General features: G+C 44.1%; 1 protein-coding gene across 1 annotated transcript in view; it reads left to right on the top strand.

Moving 5' to 3' along the window:
• LOC135114122 (nephrin-like) overlaps positions 1-13,904 on the top strand; it is a 43,064-nt gene extending 29,160 nt beyond the window's left edge. Inside the window, exons 9-17 of the mRNA XM_064029832.1 lie at positions 4,583-4,728; positions 4,999-5,201; positions 9,341-9,505; positions 9,651-9,764; positions 10,361-10,502; positions 10,617-10,883; positions 10,973-11,115; positions 11,243-11,978; positions 13,047-13,904. Of these exons, the coding sequence (XP_063885902.1) occupies positions 4,583-4,728; positions 4,999-5,201; positions 9,341-9,505; positions 9,651-9,764; positions 10,361-10,502; positions 10,617-10,883; positions 10,973-11,115; positions 11,243-11,978; positions 13,047-13,651 (2,521 nt within the window). The 3' untranslated portion in view covers positions 13,652-13,904. The remainder of the gene's footprint in view (positions 1-4,582; positions 4,729-4,998; positions 5,202-9,340; positions 9,506-9,650; positions 9,765-10,360; positions 10,503-10,616; positions 10,884-10,972; positions 11,116-11,242; positions 11,979-13,046) is intronic.
• Positions 13,905-15,735: the final 1,831 nt, after the last annotated feature.

The following is a 15,735-nucleotide window of genomic DNA, read 5'->3' as shown; positions in this document are numbered from 1 at the left end:
GACGATGTGTGGTTTCGCGTGAACTCTGTTGCTCGTACAAAATACTAAATATTTCATGATCTGGTAGAAAGTGATACTTTGATGTCTCAAGGAATATTTTGATCTGGCAACGTGCAGTGTGAGCCGATATTCAGCTGCAAGTAATGAATCAACATCCGCTGAACGTGAATTGTTAGCGTCATTCTCTCTTTCTCTTTCTCTCTCTCTCTCTCTCTCTCTCTCTCTCTCTCTCTCTCTCTCTCTCTCTCTCTCTCTCTCTCTCTCTCTCTCTCTCTCTCTCTCTATTCCAATTTCTGACTTATTCCTGTATTTGACGGAAACGTCCCCGAGGTGGAGCTGAGCTGATCTCCTCTCCCGCTGATTGACGGAACACAACAGTCGTTCGGTGATTGCAGAAAGGGTGAGGCAGTAGACTGCCTTGTACTGAGCTGCTCTGAGCTGGAAAAATTCTTCACGTACCTTTTTTTAAGTAATTTGCTTGCATTTCGTAATATCGGATATTTCACCATTGGGCAGTGGACGGCTAACGGATTATAGTTTCATGAAGATGTGGATTTATCATTGCAACTAAAGATATGAATGATGACAATTACGAAACACGCATATATGCACATATACTCGCACTGCATGATAATTTTTTTTCTTAAATACGAAGATGCAGGATGATTTTTAGCAAAGTGCATAGGAAAAACAGATAATGAAGCTGCAGACATCAGACACAAATAGCAACCCACGTAGGCTTCGCGTCATAATGGATTTTTGCGATTCGTGCAACCTAAAAAGAGAGAGGAAATTGTCCACATCTCATTCCGCTTTCTCCGGAATATGATTACGCCTTCCTGTTATGATGAAATTTTCAGACATTCATAATTTATCGTTACCCGACCTTGTAATTCCTTTGTAAATGGAAATTATGAACTGATTAATATAAAACTACTGAAACATTTGTCTCCTTTTTTTGTTTACGCTCTTGAATTACCGTTTTTAGTCACGGAATAAAAAAAAAAAATACTGCTCGAAAACAGACAACTAGATGGAGTGGAGACACATTGTGCAGAGTCAAAATCGGTCTAGTGGGAGACGGCCCACTGTATCCCACCAACCAATGAGCGCCTATTCTGAGCTTTTATCCCAGCCAATCAACAAGGAGCAAGGCACTCACTCAGCTCCAGTAAGTTTCAACTAAGTGAAGTGCGTCTGTCTTTTTTATAGTAATCTTCTGGAGCGCTGAGAGCCTTTCCGTTTTACATTGGAAAGCGACCACGCCCTTGTTATATATGGCTGATGTGTGGGAAGACGAGCACGACTCTAAGTTTATTTGTAGTCTTACGTATTATGTTACATCAGAAGACGACCACACCCATATGGAGTGCTGAAAGTTACGTAATGTTGGGTGTGAAGACAACCACTCCCTCTCAGAAGACTTTTGTCCCTTGATAGTCTCTAAGACGACCATTCCCTCCACAATAATGGCTGTGGCGTGGTACTTGTGACCGCCAAGTGCTATCAATCCAAGAACAGCACGAGTAATATTAACTGTTCAGTGTGTCATCCTTTTGTACTCAGCAGCAGTATGTGGTCGGACAGGGAAGGTTATGGCATGAGACAGTGAACACCGATTTTTATTCCCTTTATTTGTAACTCCTTATGTTTTCTTGTATCCGTATCAGTGTGAATCCTTTCTCTCTCTCTCTCTCTCTCTAAAAGAAAAAAAATGGAATCAAATTATTCAAAGTACTAATGTATGCCGCATATCTCGAACCCTTTGACGGTTTTAGTAATGGAAAGAAAAGGAAAAAAAAAAAAAAACTGGCATTCACTAGTTTTACTGGATCATCCCCAAGTATTCCGCTCATCACTCCATTCACTGCAACGCGACAAATTTCATCATAAACACAATTTGAAAAGGTAACTAGTCCTGAATATAATTGTAATTTAACTCATAATATAGTATCGTCACAAACGATTACAATTACTTGCTTACTATTTTAGTAAACTATAATTTGTCACTATATTCCATGAAGTTTTTCTCGTTTTCCTTAGGTTTGTCACAGCAATGGGCGGAAGACAACCGGAAAAGGAAAGATGAGATATAAGGAAAAAGTATAAGTGTTTATTTTCTCTCTCGTTTCTTGGGGTTTTAAAAGAGTGGAGGCAGTAAAATAAGGGTTAATAAGATTTACCACACCTCTTATGAAACTAATGTGATTTCAAGATCGTCGACACAAGAAGTCCACCGATAGTACTTAACAGGTGAGACAGCAATCAACAACGAACACAAAACCTGAAAAGCAAGCAGCACCACCTACGCTCACCTTCGAGCCGAAAAGAAAAGAAGAAAAAAAAAAAAAAACTGTCGAGAGAGGAAGTGAAGCATCGATGAAAGATAAGGGTCATGCAAACAATCCCACGCCCGGAGAAGGAATAACCTTTACACCTTGATCCGCTGTAAATGTCAACTAAGAGCGGAGTTCTTCCCCCTTTCCGGCCTTTGATCTTTACTGGGTCGAGCGTGTAGGGCTTATTCATTTTACCCACACACACACATATACACACACACACACACATATATACACACACACACACACATATATACACACACACACACACACACACACACACACATACACTTGTGAAGGGGGCTGGCCAGGGAAAAAAATTGAGAAAAGAAGAAAAAAAAAAAGCTAGACCGCTACTCTCAAAATTAGTGTAATGGAAAGGAAATGGTTGATAAATGGATCGGCAAATTTACATCGAGAGGACTTGCTACTCCTCTCGTGAAATAGTTAAGAAGGGAAAAACAAACGAAGAAAATTCCAGTATCAGTGCAAGGAATGAATGAGTGAAGATACTACTCGTAGCTATCTATAGCGTTAGTAAGGACAGCACAGGGAGGAGTTAGTAAGTCTTGTCTATCGAAGCTATGACAGGTTGGGTAGGCATGCATTTAGGAGGTATAATAAAAAAGAAAACTATGAAATTAACAATAGAAGAAAACAAGGAATACATCATAACAGCAAAATGTGGAAGACTAAATAGTCACTTAATAAAGAAGAAGTTGTTGGGGCGAAAAGTGTTTTTACTCCACTCTTTTCATTAAAGCTGCACTTTTGACTGAAGTCTCCCAGTATATGTACAGGAGCCTTGGATAACCTCTGTTTATTGTTTCCATCTGAGAGGAGAAACTGACGGAGACGACAAAGAACACCTAATTTGATGGAAAGTGTTTCAATAGGAGATTAAATGTGAAATTCTCAGTTGATCTTTTTACTTATTTATTTGTTTATTTATAATTCTTTTTAAGGATTACGCAAGTATATTCACTATAGGTGTGGGAGAAAGCTGAGTGTCGCTGAAGATGAGAGGATAGATGATGGAAGACTTTATCGAATTGATAGTGAAAAAAAAAAAAAAGTTTTGGGACGCAGTGCCTCAGGAACCCAATATTTGTCTTGCCACATTCAGAAATTATGGAAAGATCAGAAGCTGAGCGTTTTTCTTCGTGAATTGTTTAATTTGAGTTAGACGCCTGACAAATAAAGATGAGATACGTTTAAGAGTGGATACAGCAAAAGGTTTGGCTGAAATTATTTATGAATAATCGAAAGAGAATGGGTGATAGACAGAACCTTATGGAACACCATTGTCAATAGGCATAGAAGGGAGACTATCTCCCACTGCAGTGATGGAACGGACAGGAACGAAATGATAGATTCAGGTGTAGATTAGGTGTAGAGACCGTATGAAAGAAGCTTAAGCATTTATGTCAGATGGTATCAGAATCTTTTGACATATTAGAAAGACAGTAGGATAAGTTTCTTCAATTCCTTTAATTAAGAGAGGATGACCAAGATTCACAAAGGAAAGCTAGTGAATCGTCTTTTACGGAATTCATACTGACAATCAGAAAGACTGTGACTGGGTAAATGCGTAAGAACCTTCATTTCGAGGAAAAACTGGAAGACTATAAAGACGGGAAATAAAAGTTATGGGATGATATTTTAAGGAATTGGACCGGTCATCTTTCTTAAGAACAGGTTGAATGTAGGAAAACATCCAGCAAAAAGTGGATGTTGACACACAAAGACGAAAAATTTTAACTTGGCAAGGTGTCAACGCTAAAACCTAGTTGAGGAAAACAATAAGGGAGATTGCGTCAGAACCATGAGATTTCCGAGTATCAAAGTCAGAGAAGCCATTCAAAACATTGTTACAAGGAATTTCAATGTCAGTTCAGATGAAAGAGGTGTAGGAGGAATGAACCCAGAATCATCCAGCGATGAATTCAAAGAGTTCAGTTTCAGCGATAGGTGAGATGGAAACTTTGTCAGAAAATACGGAAAGGATTTTGAGAAGTGTCAGAAATCATCGGAAGAATTAGATTTGGTAAAGCTTTCACTTTTCTTGCTTATGATTTTCGCCATGTTGTAGAAAAGATTTGGATTACTTCGGTATATGGTAGAGGAAAAGATCCTGCGAGACGCATCATCACTCTGATCACCCACGCCAGTATCTCCACTCCCCACCACTTTAGCTAATAATGGAGGTTTTAACATCTTTCATATCTTCCTCCCGCCCATAGACTGGTTGGTGGGCTGGCCTTCGGTGAGGGCGTGGCCTGGCTGACAGTGGAAGCAGCCTCCATGAAGGACACCGGCGTATATTTCTGTCATGCTCGCAGTCCTCTTGGCTCTGCCACGCCCAGGGCCACACGCCTTGTTGTTCAACGTAAGTACACATAACACGATTTCTTCAAAATGTATGGCATAAAAGAAATAACACGAAAAAGAGAGATCGCTCAAGAATTTCTTTGACCATTGAAGTAGATGGCAGCGAGGGGTGTGCTGAGGACTCTCGAAGACACCTAGACAACTCTTGTCGATAATGTCAAGTACAGACGAAGCGCCGTGTGCAGGTGGATGGTCGTGCTGCTCCCCTCGCCTCACCCCACCAGTCACAGTCTCTTTGTATCGCCTGGGTATATTTACTTATTTTCAGAGCCAGCGACTGTGGTCCCTGATGTGGGTGTTTCCAGCAAACCAACTGATAAAGATGAATTCCACGCGTCGTGGGCGGAGGTGGGTGGCACTGGGCGGCTGGTGTGCCGGGTGCGAGCTGCCCCGCCGCCCACGTTCGTGTGGAGCAGCTCCAGTGATCTCATTCTTCTCAACAGCGACAAGTACACCATCCACGAGCCACAGGTAATTGTGCTTCACAACCACGTGCTTCTCCCTACTAACACCTGTGGGGATTTGTGTCCCTCATGCAAGTGTGTCACTGATCAATAAACGCATCTGTTCCCCTCACCACACACTTGTGCCCCTCAGCACGAGTTCCTCGCCAGTAAACACACTTATGTTTCTCCCCAGTAAACACACCTGTGCTCCTCGCTAGTAAACACACCCTTGCTCCTAACTAGCAGAAACATTACTGACTAATAAACACACCTGATCAGTTCAACAGTAAGCACACCTGCTTAGTATACGTGTCTTTCTTTAATTGCACCTTTACCTTTGAGAGACTTCTAGCACGTGAAGTCGTAAGGGTAAGAGTAGTAGTAGTAGTAGTAGATGTTGTTGTTGTTGTAGCAGCAGTAGTAGTAGTGACATCAGTAACAAGAACAACTGTAACAATAGCAGCAACATACATAACATACCAGTGTGATCAGCAATGTCTTCTTGTTATGATGCATCTGTCTCTTAACATGCGTGCGGGGAAGCGAATGTGGAGTGTGTCTTATGCCGGATGTAGGTTTGTGGAGTCTAAGGTCTGGCTTATCTTGTATTGATCGCATTCTAGTGCCACGCGGTCTCCTGAGCGTGGTCGTGCATGTGTGACTCTCAACTACCTTGGCGATATTGCCTCTCTGGCTGTAAGTATGGAGGATGGTTGTCGAAAATAGATTAGCTACGTTTTCATAAGATCCATTTGATGAAGTGTGTGTGTGTGTGTGTGTGTGTGTGTGTGTGTGTGTGTGTGTGTGTGTGTGCGTGCGTGCGTGCTGTTGCATTTTCAGAGTTAGTGAGGGAATAAATGTGTACTAAGTTGCTATTTTCCAATGTGGCATGTTAGCTTGTTGTTCCATGAGATGTGTTGTGCTGAGAGGTGTCGTGTTCATAGGTATTCAGTGAGTGGCAATTCAGTGTGTGTGTGTGTGTGTGTGTGTGTGTGTGTGTACTGTAAACATGTGGTAATGGGCTTAGGCGTAACATGATTACTCTCAGCTATATTTTGAACTGCATTTTTTTTTCGCTTAAAGTGTTGTTAATGAGTGAGTGAGCGTCGTGCTGCGAATGCCTAATTAAGTGCAGTGTACGTCAACTTTGTGAAGTACGTGGGTTTATTGTTTCTTTTGCCCGAAGCTATTCTCGGTCAGTGCTCCGAGTGCAGTCAATTTTCTGCTTACTTTTATTGTTATGTTTTTCCATGTTTTCCGTGTGAAGTGAAAGGTCATGTGAGGGTTGCGTGTGTTATCCAATATACGTATTGTTGGCGACCGCAGCTGAGGGACGAGCGGTGACCGATTACAGGAACTGTTGAGTGTGTTGTGGTTTTATGTCTGTCCGAGTTGAGATAATTAAGTATAAGCAATGTCAGAGAGGGATAATTAATTTGCTTTGTAATAACAAGCTTAGTTATCTACGCGGTGGCTTATTGAAGTCCAGCAGGTGTTGTGCATTAGTCGTGTTGTTGTCCAAGTATAGACAGATAATTTTAAGAGATGTTGTGAAGTAAGGTTCGCGGAATATGCTAAGTTCATGATTAGTATCGGTTAAAGTCGTGCACGAAAAGAAAAAAAAAAGTTTAACAAAGCTGTGAGCAATACTGCATCATGTGCGACATTATACAAGTTCGTGGTATTGGAGGCGTTCTTGTTGTTTTTGTTGTTGTTGTTGTTGTTAACTGTTATTGTTGTTTTTGTTGTTGGTGGTGGTGGTGGTGGTGGTGGTGCTGCTGCTGCTGAATTAGTCGATCTTTCATGTGTGATGACTCCCAGCAAGCTTTATACTGTCACTGTGTCTATTTGCCTTCACGATTCTCATGTAGCGATTGATTTGATTGCCTTTCCTATTTCTTTTATAATTATTTTTCATTTTGCATTTATATTATCTGAACGAATTTTAAGTTACTATTTCTTGTTCTTTTAATAACTTATAATGAGCTACACCAAATGATCTGCGGTGTCAAAATAGTACTCAATCAATTAATCAGTCACTCAATTTCACGTAGCCAAGGTGTCCTGAAATTCCATCATGGTTTATTTATTTGTTTGGGCGCAGGTTCAGTACTTTTCTCTGACAGGAGGGAGTTTTTCCAAGAAGGCAGTAAGTTGAATGGAAATAGTTTGCTGAAGGAGAACTTTTATTTCAGCAATGACCATCTAGGTAAGGTTGGTTAGGTAAGAGATATACTAGGGTTGATTTCAATGGAAGTAAGTTCCTCCATCAACTTTGAAAAGATCAAGAGGAATTATGTGTCTATGATGCAGGGAAGTTTGGTAGTTAGTTCGTGTTTAGTAGTGCATGATGAGCTCCTGTCTTCAGGTTACAAGTATTTTGCGTGCGCTCATTAAAAAATTGAAATCAATCCCAAGACTGACAACTGAATATTTTATCTAGCTCTTAGGTATTGGGTTTCTTTTAGCTTGAATATTCTTTGTGTGTGTGTGTGTGTGTGTGTGTGTGTGTGTGTGTGTGTGTGTTAGATGGAAGGAAAGAGATGGTGGATTTTTATTTGTGTAAGGGAGGTTTGTCGGCATGTAGAAAAAAAAAAAAATAATAATTCTGCTGTTTCCTTGCATATTCTGGATACAGCTAAGTGAATGGAGAGAAAATGATCAGCGGCGGTCTTTACGCATCTCCGTTTTCTCTGTATTTCGAAAGAACAGTTGGTTAGTAAGTGGTATTGGAACAGTGAAGACTGAGAATATTGCAGCGCTCTTTGGATGGTGGCATTTCTTTCTGAGCTGCGAGACAGTGTCGTGGATCAAGATGTGGATTACTGTGAATAACTTTCTGATTAACCGGTTTCCTATAAATAAGTGCTCTGTGGCTCAATTTCTTACCGTAAATCTTCTTAGTCTTTGAATGAGTATTTAAAATAAAACAAAGCCAACATCATAATCACATTTACGAAAATAAAATTACAGTTTGTGCAAACAAAGTTGCTCATTTCCGCGGGGAGTGACATGCTAACTTCGTTTTCCTCCTGACACTGCGGCGGACATCGTTCACGCAACACTTTCCTCAAACTGAGGCTTTAGAACAGCAAATGCTGTATAGTTAAGGAAGCCAATTGGTCACTACCATAAAGTTGAGTTCTTCAGAACATAAGGTGCACATGTGTGAAACCTTTACTTCTAAAAAATATGTTGATTCGCAGGGGTTCACCGCTGGGAACTCCTTTAGCGACACAGAAATAAGTTATGATGCCTCTTTGCCAGATCGTTGATTGTGGTGTGGGGTCAGTTGATTAAAGAGCGCCATTCCTCGAAAATTAAGAGTTTGTAGCTGTTGTGAACAAACCGAGAAGACATGGTCAGGGGAGAAGTAAGACTGTGCGAGGCACTGTGCCCTCATAAACCAGGCAATCAAAGACTGTCTTTGCAAGTCATTGGTGACAAAACGGTTATTTAGTTTTAGAAAGGGAACGATGTAGTCAGAGAATGTGCAGTCGACCCTCTAAGAAAGGTGGAAGCATACGGAGAAATGATTGGCGTTACAATCAAGAGACTTTCATATTTCGCAAGTGAGGAGGTCATGTGAAACGCCTAGAAGTATGCAACCGCTGGAAGTCCCCTACTAAAAGGACAGATTTGAGTCGCACAAAGAACCTATCGCCAACGAAGTGTGCAAGGTGACAGATTTCGTGGTCAGCGAGTGAAACGCTTGAGTCTATTCAGTGAATGACTTTAAACAAGTACTAGCTGGATGTGACGCACGCCTACATCCAAGCGCGGTGAAGAATGACACAGAAATATTATCCTTATAGTGGGCAGCGGATGTCTATAGGAGGTATATTATCAATGCCCAGGAGAAGCACAATGACACCGGGGATACCTCCTCTTCTCGTGAAAAGGACTGCTTCTGAGGATGTGGCATTGGAAATAGAACCAGTTGAAAAGCTGAAGTTCAGAGGATGAGTAGCAGCATTTCGTCACTGCTGTGCCTCATAAAAATGAATTACTTTTTACGACGAAAATTAGCCAAACTCTTCGATACTTTGCCTCATATTTTGACAGAAGGTTGAATAAATATACTAAGAGTATAATGTATGATGATAAGACACGATACTTACTGGCTTTATGTAGACCTGAGTTCTTTTCCCATCTACGCCGCAGCTGACGGACGGTCTAGTTACGTGGGCGTCTGTGCTGGAGGTCACAAAGATACGCCACCAGGACTACACCAGCTATCGTTGTACGGCACATAACGCGCTTGGATCAGATTCCGTTCTGGTGCACCTCAGACCGCCCAGCCGACCGCTGCCGCCCCTTCATCTCATTGTAAGTAAACTACACGCGCGTCTTGTATGTTACATTGAAAACAGTACGGCATCCGTCATCGATTTTCTCTCTCTCTCTCTCTCTCTCTCTCTCTCTCTCTCTCTCTCTCTCTCTCTCTCTCTCTCTCTCTCTCTCTCTCTCACAGGTGGCTAACGTGACGGGAGAGGAAGTGTGGCTCACCTGGACACCTAACCTGGGGGGCGGTTCTCCACGGGGCTACACCGTCAGGTACAGACCTGTGAACGAATCAGAATACGAGGTGAGGCAACAACAGGTGTCTGCTGGTGTCTGTCCTGTGGGCTGTAGGGTTGTGGCTGAGGTTTACTTTTGTTTTAGTACTTTCGTCCAGAAGATGAGTTTTGAGGAAAAAAAAATTTCATTCGATTTTATGATGGTGACTGTAATGGCATTTTTTCCCCAACATAACAGCTTCTTTGTGGTCCTTGATGCGCTGGGGAGGCAATTAGTACCACTTTCCTGAAACGCGGTAGCCTAGGAAACAGACACTGGAAGTTACCACAAGCTCAGGAAAATGAAAGCTGAAAACAATATTTAAGCACGGAGTGATAAACTCTGGATTATGTGGATCATGCACATGACTGGCTGATGTGCTGTGAGGATGATGTGACACGACTGTGTGTTGCTGTGCTGAAGGAGAATGTGTGGTGCTGTGCTAAGGGAGACGATGTGCTGTTGTACTGAAAGAGATTTAGATGCTGTTACGCTGTGGGCGCAGTATGCTTACATATGTTTTGTGACTGAGTACTGGTGTGCTGAAAGAGTTGTCCTGTGCTTGTCTCGTGTGCATGAGGGGGATCGGGGAGACGTTCAATCACTGATGGAGTTTCCCCACAGCACCTGGAGGTGGCGGGGGGCATGACCTCCGTGGTGCGTATTGAGGGACTGGACCCAGGGCGCCAGTACACTGTGGGCGTGCAGGCCGTCAGCCCGCACGGCCGCTCTCACTTTGTGAGCCGTGCCATGCTCACCTGGCCAGGTGAGTCTCGTGCTGTGTTCTGTGAGTATCGTGCTGTGTTCTGAGCCTCGTGCTGTTGCGCTGCCTTGCTGCTTTTCCGCCTTGCTGACCTGCCGACTTCTTTTGCTTCTGCAGGTCGAGACACCGAGCCGCCCACCAGCTTCCAGGGACTTGCGGGCGGCAGCGCGGCGGTGGCAGGAGGCAGGGGTGGTGCAGCCGGCGTGGACGGAGGGGGGCAGGGAGGCTCCACTCCCTCCAGGCTGCCACGGTTCATGCTTCTGCTTCTTACACTGACGGGCGCCGCACTTCTACTCCTTAATATATCCATCATCACCTGTTTCGTTCGGCGACGAGCTGCAGCTGCTGCCGCTGCGGCTGCTGATGCTGCTGCTGCAGTTTCAGGTGAGTGGAAACGATTCAGATATTTAGTTGTGTTATGTGACAATGGGCCAAGTATTTTAACTGAGCAAACTCTGCTGCATTCTTTTCAGCGTCCACCAAAAGTTCTCCTACACCGGGAGTTAAGGATGGCGGCTCCCCGTCTGCGGTGCCGGGTACTCTCCCTTACCTGCCCCTGCTGCCGCTCACCGCCCTCTCTCCCGGTGGACAGTTACAGTCTCCGACTCTCGACCAAGTTTGTCTGCTGCGCGTTTAGTAGTATTCACAATGTACATTTGTCTAACTTCTAATACAATAGTCACATAAAATGTTTTTTTTTTTTTTGGGGGGTTATTTTCAGTTTGTTATTGTTTCATCAACAGGTGGACAAACTTGTTCTCTGCGGTAATGGAGGATTGGTGCCCCCTCCTGCCGCTGCTGCTGCAGCTGTCCCCACAACTACCACAATTACCACCACACAGCTTTCACCCCGTAATGGCGGAGTCATCACAACCAGTAGCACGTTCATCGCCTTACGGACAACTCCTCCCCGAACGAGCTCGTGGGGAGGCGGCTCTGACGGTTCCACACATCAACTTTCTGCTGTTTCTAACACTTCTGCAGAAACTAATTTCGGAGTTCCAGCTTCCATTACTGCCGCTTTCTCCGCAGGAAGCCCCAAGATTTCTCGAAGTCCACATCTTACCGTAAGCTTGCCACAAGGGCCTGACGTCTGCCTTGTAACGCCAAGTACTTACGAGGACATATCTGGCCGCCTGAGTAGCCTCCATCCACCATCAGAAGACCAATTATCTATCAGCTCATGTAGAAGCAGTACCATTGAAAATTCAAGTGTATGCTCCTCTCAGGGGCTTTTCCGTCCACTGTCGTCGCTCAGAAATCTTGAATACCTGCAAGAAGCACCGGAAATAGTTCAGGATGCCGTTAGGTCTCTTCCACGGCCACAGCATGCGACATCCCGGTCCTCCTCCCCAGGCAAAGACCACTGTGGCCTTGAGGACTCCCAGTCGACGGAGTACTCTAGCTTGAGCCCTTCCGGCCTCCTCCTGTCGGGATCTCACTTCCCTAGGTCGCCCTGTAGCCTTGTCTCCTTTACAGGTGAATGAAATGAAACTGGTGATGCTGTCAAGTTATAAAGCCACACCTTGACTTGGCGAACTGATGTTTACAATTCTTATTGTAACAATAAATTACATCATGTGTGTGTGTGCGTTGAGACAATAAATTACATCATGTGTGTGTGTGCGTTGTGAGAGAGAGAGAGAGAGAGAGAGAGAGAGAGAGAGAGAGAGAGAGAGAGAGAGAGAGAGAGAGAGAGAGAGAGAGAGAGAGAGAGAGAGAGAGAGAGAGAGAGAGAGAGAGATACCGTGTGTGCATGCATACGTGCTCGTGCGTCATCGTATTAAGTGTGTGTGTGTGTGTGTGTGTGTGTGTGTGGGGGAGAGAGGCATACGACGCAAAAAAATAATAAAGAGTTCATCTATGAAAATACGAGCGATTGCCAATCAACACTTTAGTCGAGATGGGTCAGAGTGGGCTGCAGATTCTCGGAGACGGAGGTGGAAGGTTTTTGGAGATGACATGTCAAGAGAGAGGAGAGATGCCGCTTGTCTGAGGAGCGGCAGGCAGGATTGTGAATGTGACAATTACAGATGGGATCACTTTGACTCTTACCTCGGGGTCAACTGATTCTGTGAACTCGCATGTGACTACTAACTACACTTGTGTTATTCATGGTAAATATCATTGAACAGCGGCAGGCACCCTCGCGGGCCTATGTTTGTGACACGATATAGTGTGTAAGTACGAACAAGGTTTGATTGACCAAAATAATTTCTTGGCGTCGCAACAGCCGTGCGCTGAGCAAGGTAGTTTGTGCGAACCTATACGTTATGGTGTGTGGGACACACGGGTGCAAGTGTGTGTGTGTGTGTGTGTGTGTGTGTGTGTGTGTGTGTGTGTGTCCCTCGAACGAGTGACTAATGCGTACAGGAAGGAGAGAGAGAGAGAGAGAGAGAGAGAGAGAGAGAGAGAGTGGTGTGCGTGCGTGCGTGCGCGCACAACAAGTCCGTTTGGTATACAAGTGTGGCGCATGCGCGTGTGTGCATGTTACCTCACATCCATAGCTGAAAATGATTCTATCACAGTTACTTTTTCTTCCTGCAGGTGGAGCGGGTCGCCAGCACACTTATACCCCCCTCGCACCCCGACGCCTCACGCCTATCAAAATTCCTTGTCCCCGTCCACCCTCCCGTTCCCCTGATGGAGCAGCAGGTCAACAAGACCACTTCGAGTCCCCCACCGCCTCTACAACATCGAGTCTTTGTGACCAGGACAGAACAAGTCATAAGCTCATGACAGCAACGAAAAATAAACACGTATCAGAAGCAAGCACGTCGTCAGATTTGTCAAATGCCTCCACATGTGACACAAGTGCTAAGCTCAAGATTAACTGTTCCAGTAACACCGTCAGGAGTCCCGTCTCTGAGCAGTCTTTTCAGTTACCCGTTAATAACCCATGCGACTCACCTGGTTTGTTGCAGCCGCTCCCTTCGTCCTCCCTCACCCTCAGCCAGCAGCAGGAGGCACAGCACGACCAGGCAAGAGCAGACGATCCCCTGCAGGAATTCAGTGGCTCCTCTGGGTACAATAGCAGCAGTCCGGATCAGGATATGACCAGAGACCCGAGAAATGATGTCCTTTGGTCTGAAAAGACAGCAGAGGGTGAAGACGATCCTAGTAAGAGGGAACCCGAAACTGGAGAACAGTGAGGTGTCAGATCCTCTTCGCGTGGAGGTAACATCATCCACGTGTTATTGGTATTCAATCAAAAGAATACGAAGCGAGGCTGGAATCCTGTAGATGCTCGGAAGCGTCGACAGCAAAAAGGTTTGTATTTAGCGCGGAGATAAATTAGGAAATATATTTTACACGAATTCGTATTTGTAAATGCCAACAATGTATAACTTGCATATATGATGTATAAATGTTATTTCTATATTAATATACACATCTTTGAAATAATATGGTGGTTAGCACTGCCCCGTTAATTATGTGTGTGTGTGTGTGTGTGTGTGTGTGTGTGTGTGTGTGTGTGTGTGTGTGTGTGTGTGTGTGTGTGTGTGTCGTATGACAGCAAGAACCAGGATGTGGTGATGGTAATAAAAAATGTTCATATTTTTATACAGCAATCCGTGTTTTTCTGTCGACAGCATTATTATATAATTTCTTGTCTTAATGTGCTGAGTTATAAACCACGTGCGCGCACGCGCGGACACACACACACACACACACACACACACACACACACACACACACACACACACACACACACACACACACACACACACACACACACACACACACACACACAAAACCTATCTTTATGGAAATGAGATCAACGCCTGAAAATGGGCTGTCTCACCTCGGGCGTCTTCAAGTCTTCATTTCCATGCTGGCCTGCAGGGCGGGATGGAGGACAGGAAAGGGGTGTTGGTGAGAGAGAGAGAGAGAGAGAGAGACGAGACGAGACGAGACGAGACGAGACGAGACGAGACGAGAGAACAACCAGACACGTGTGATGGTGACTGTACACCGAAGAAGTACTACAGTTTAAGCAGGCTGACCATTCCAGTGCTCCAGAATCACTACTAAGACTGTGTCACAAATCTGAGGCAGTACTGCTATGAACAGCACTCTACCTATGTGCATGCAGCTCCTGTAAAATCGATCAGTCAGTCTGTACCGTCTGGAATCTACACGTTCGCAACATCAACCAATAGGTAATTAAGTGAACAGAAAATGTCTATCGGACAAACTTGAGGTAAAGCCAAAGTAATCTGCAATATGGAACATGACGTGAGTGCAAAATCGAGACGGTGTCCGAATCGACGCCCGCCTGCGAGTGCAGCGCGGCCTCACCTATGTTCGAACACCACTAACTTCTTTAAGTGAGTTGGTAACAATTCGTAAACTTATATTAACGAGGATCATTAAGGGAACTACTTTTCAGTCGATTTTTACAAGCTTCATTATTGATGACTTTACAGCATTCTGTTATTTTCAGGATTACGTTGCTCAGAACTAATAACACGTGAGGAAGAAAATACAAAAATAAACAATGTATCGTTAACAATAGTCATTTAAATAAGTGACATTGAAACACACAAACACACACACACACACACACACAGAGCCAGCAACTATAACTAGAAGAATACCTGCTACTACTGTAATCTCCGTGAGAGGCCACACGATGCAGTAAACAGACCTTCAGAGGCATTACAGAAAAGTTATTGAAAAAGATGGCAATGCACCTCAACACCGCACCTGTTTTCTATCAGGCGGTCCTGTGAAGCAGCAACACATGTGCAATGGTCGGAGAATTACAAGTACACTTTACTCGCTTGGCGTGACCGAGAAGGCGAGGGGTCACCTAAAAAGAGCCCGAAGGAAAAAGTGCCTTGCTACTAATGACCCCAAATGACTCTACGCACTACCTGTGCAACGTCCACGCCTCACTTTACCTAACGTAAAATAAATAGAACACGTGTATCACATCTGAAATACTCCAGTCTATGCTTGGCCAAAAAAAAAAAAAGCAATAAAGCACCCTTACAACGGACAGGACAACGCACTGCACGTACAAGCCCTGAAAGGGTTCTGAAAAATTACACAATCAAATAATAAAAAGGCAAAAAAAAAAAAAAAAAAAAACTTGATTGGGTTTCGAGCGAGGGAAATTTAATAACAAGGTTCCCAAAACACGTCCTTCCCCCGCACACCTGCCTCTCACCTGGCAGCGGGCGGGTGAATAATCATAACAGTTGTAGGCGGTAAGCCACACTGGAGGGTT

Source organism: Scylla paramamosain, chromosome 27 (genome assembly GCF_035594125.1).
Source record: "Scylla paramamosain isolate STU-SP2022 chromosome 27, ASM3559412v1, whole genome shotgun sequence".
Lineage (NCBI taxonomy): Eukaryota > Metazoa > Arthropoda > Malacostraca > Decapoda > Portunidae > Scylla > Scylla paramamosain.
The sequence above is the reverse complement of the archived record's forward strand: the minus strand, read 5'-3'. Positions and strand labels throughout refer to the sequence as shown.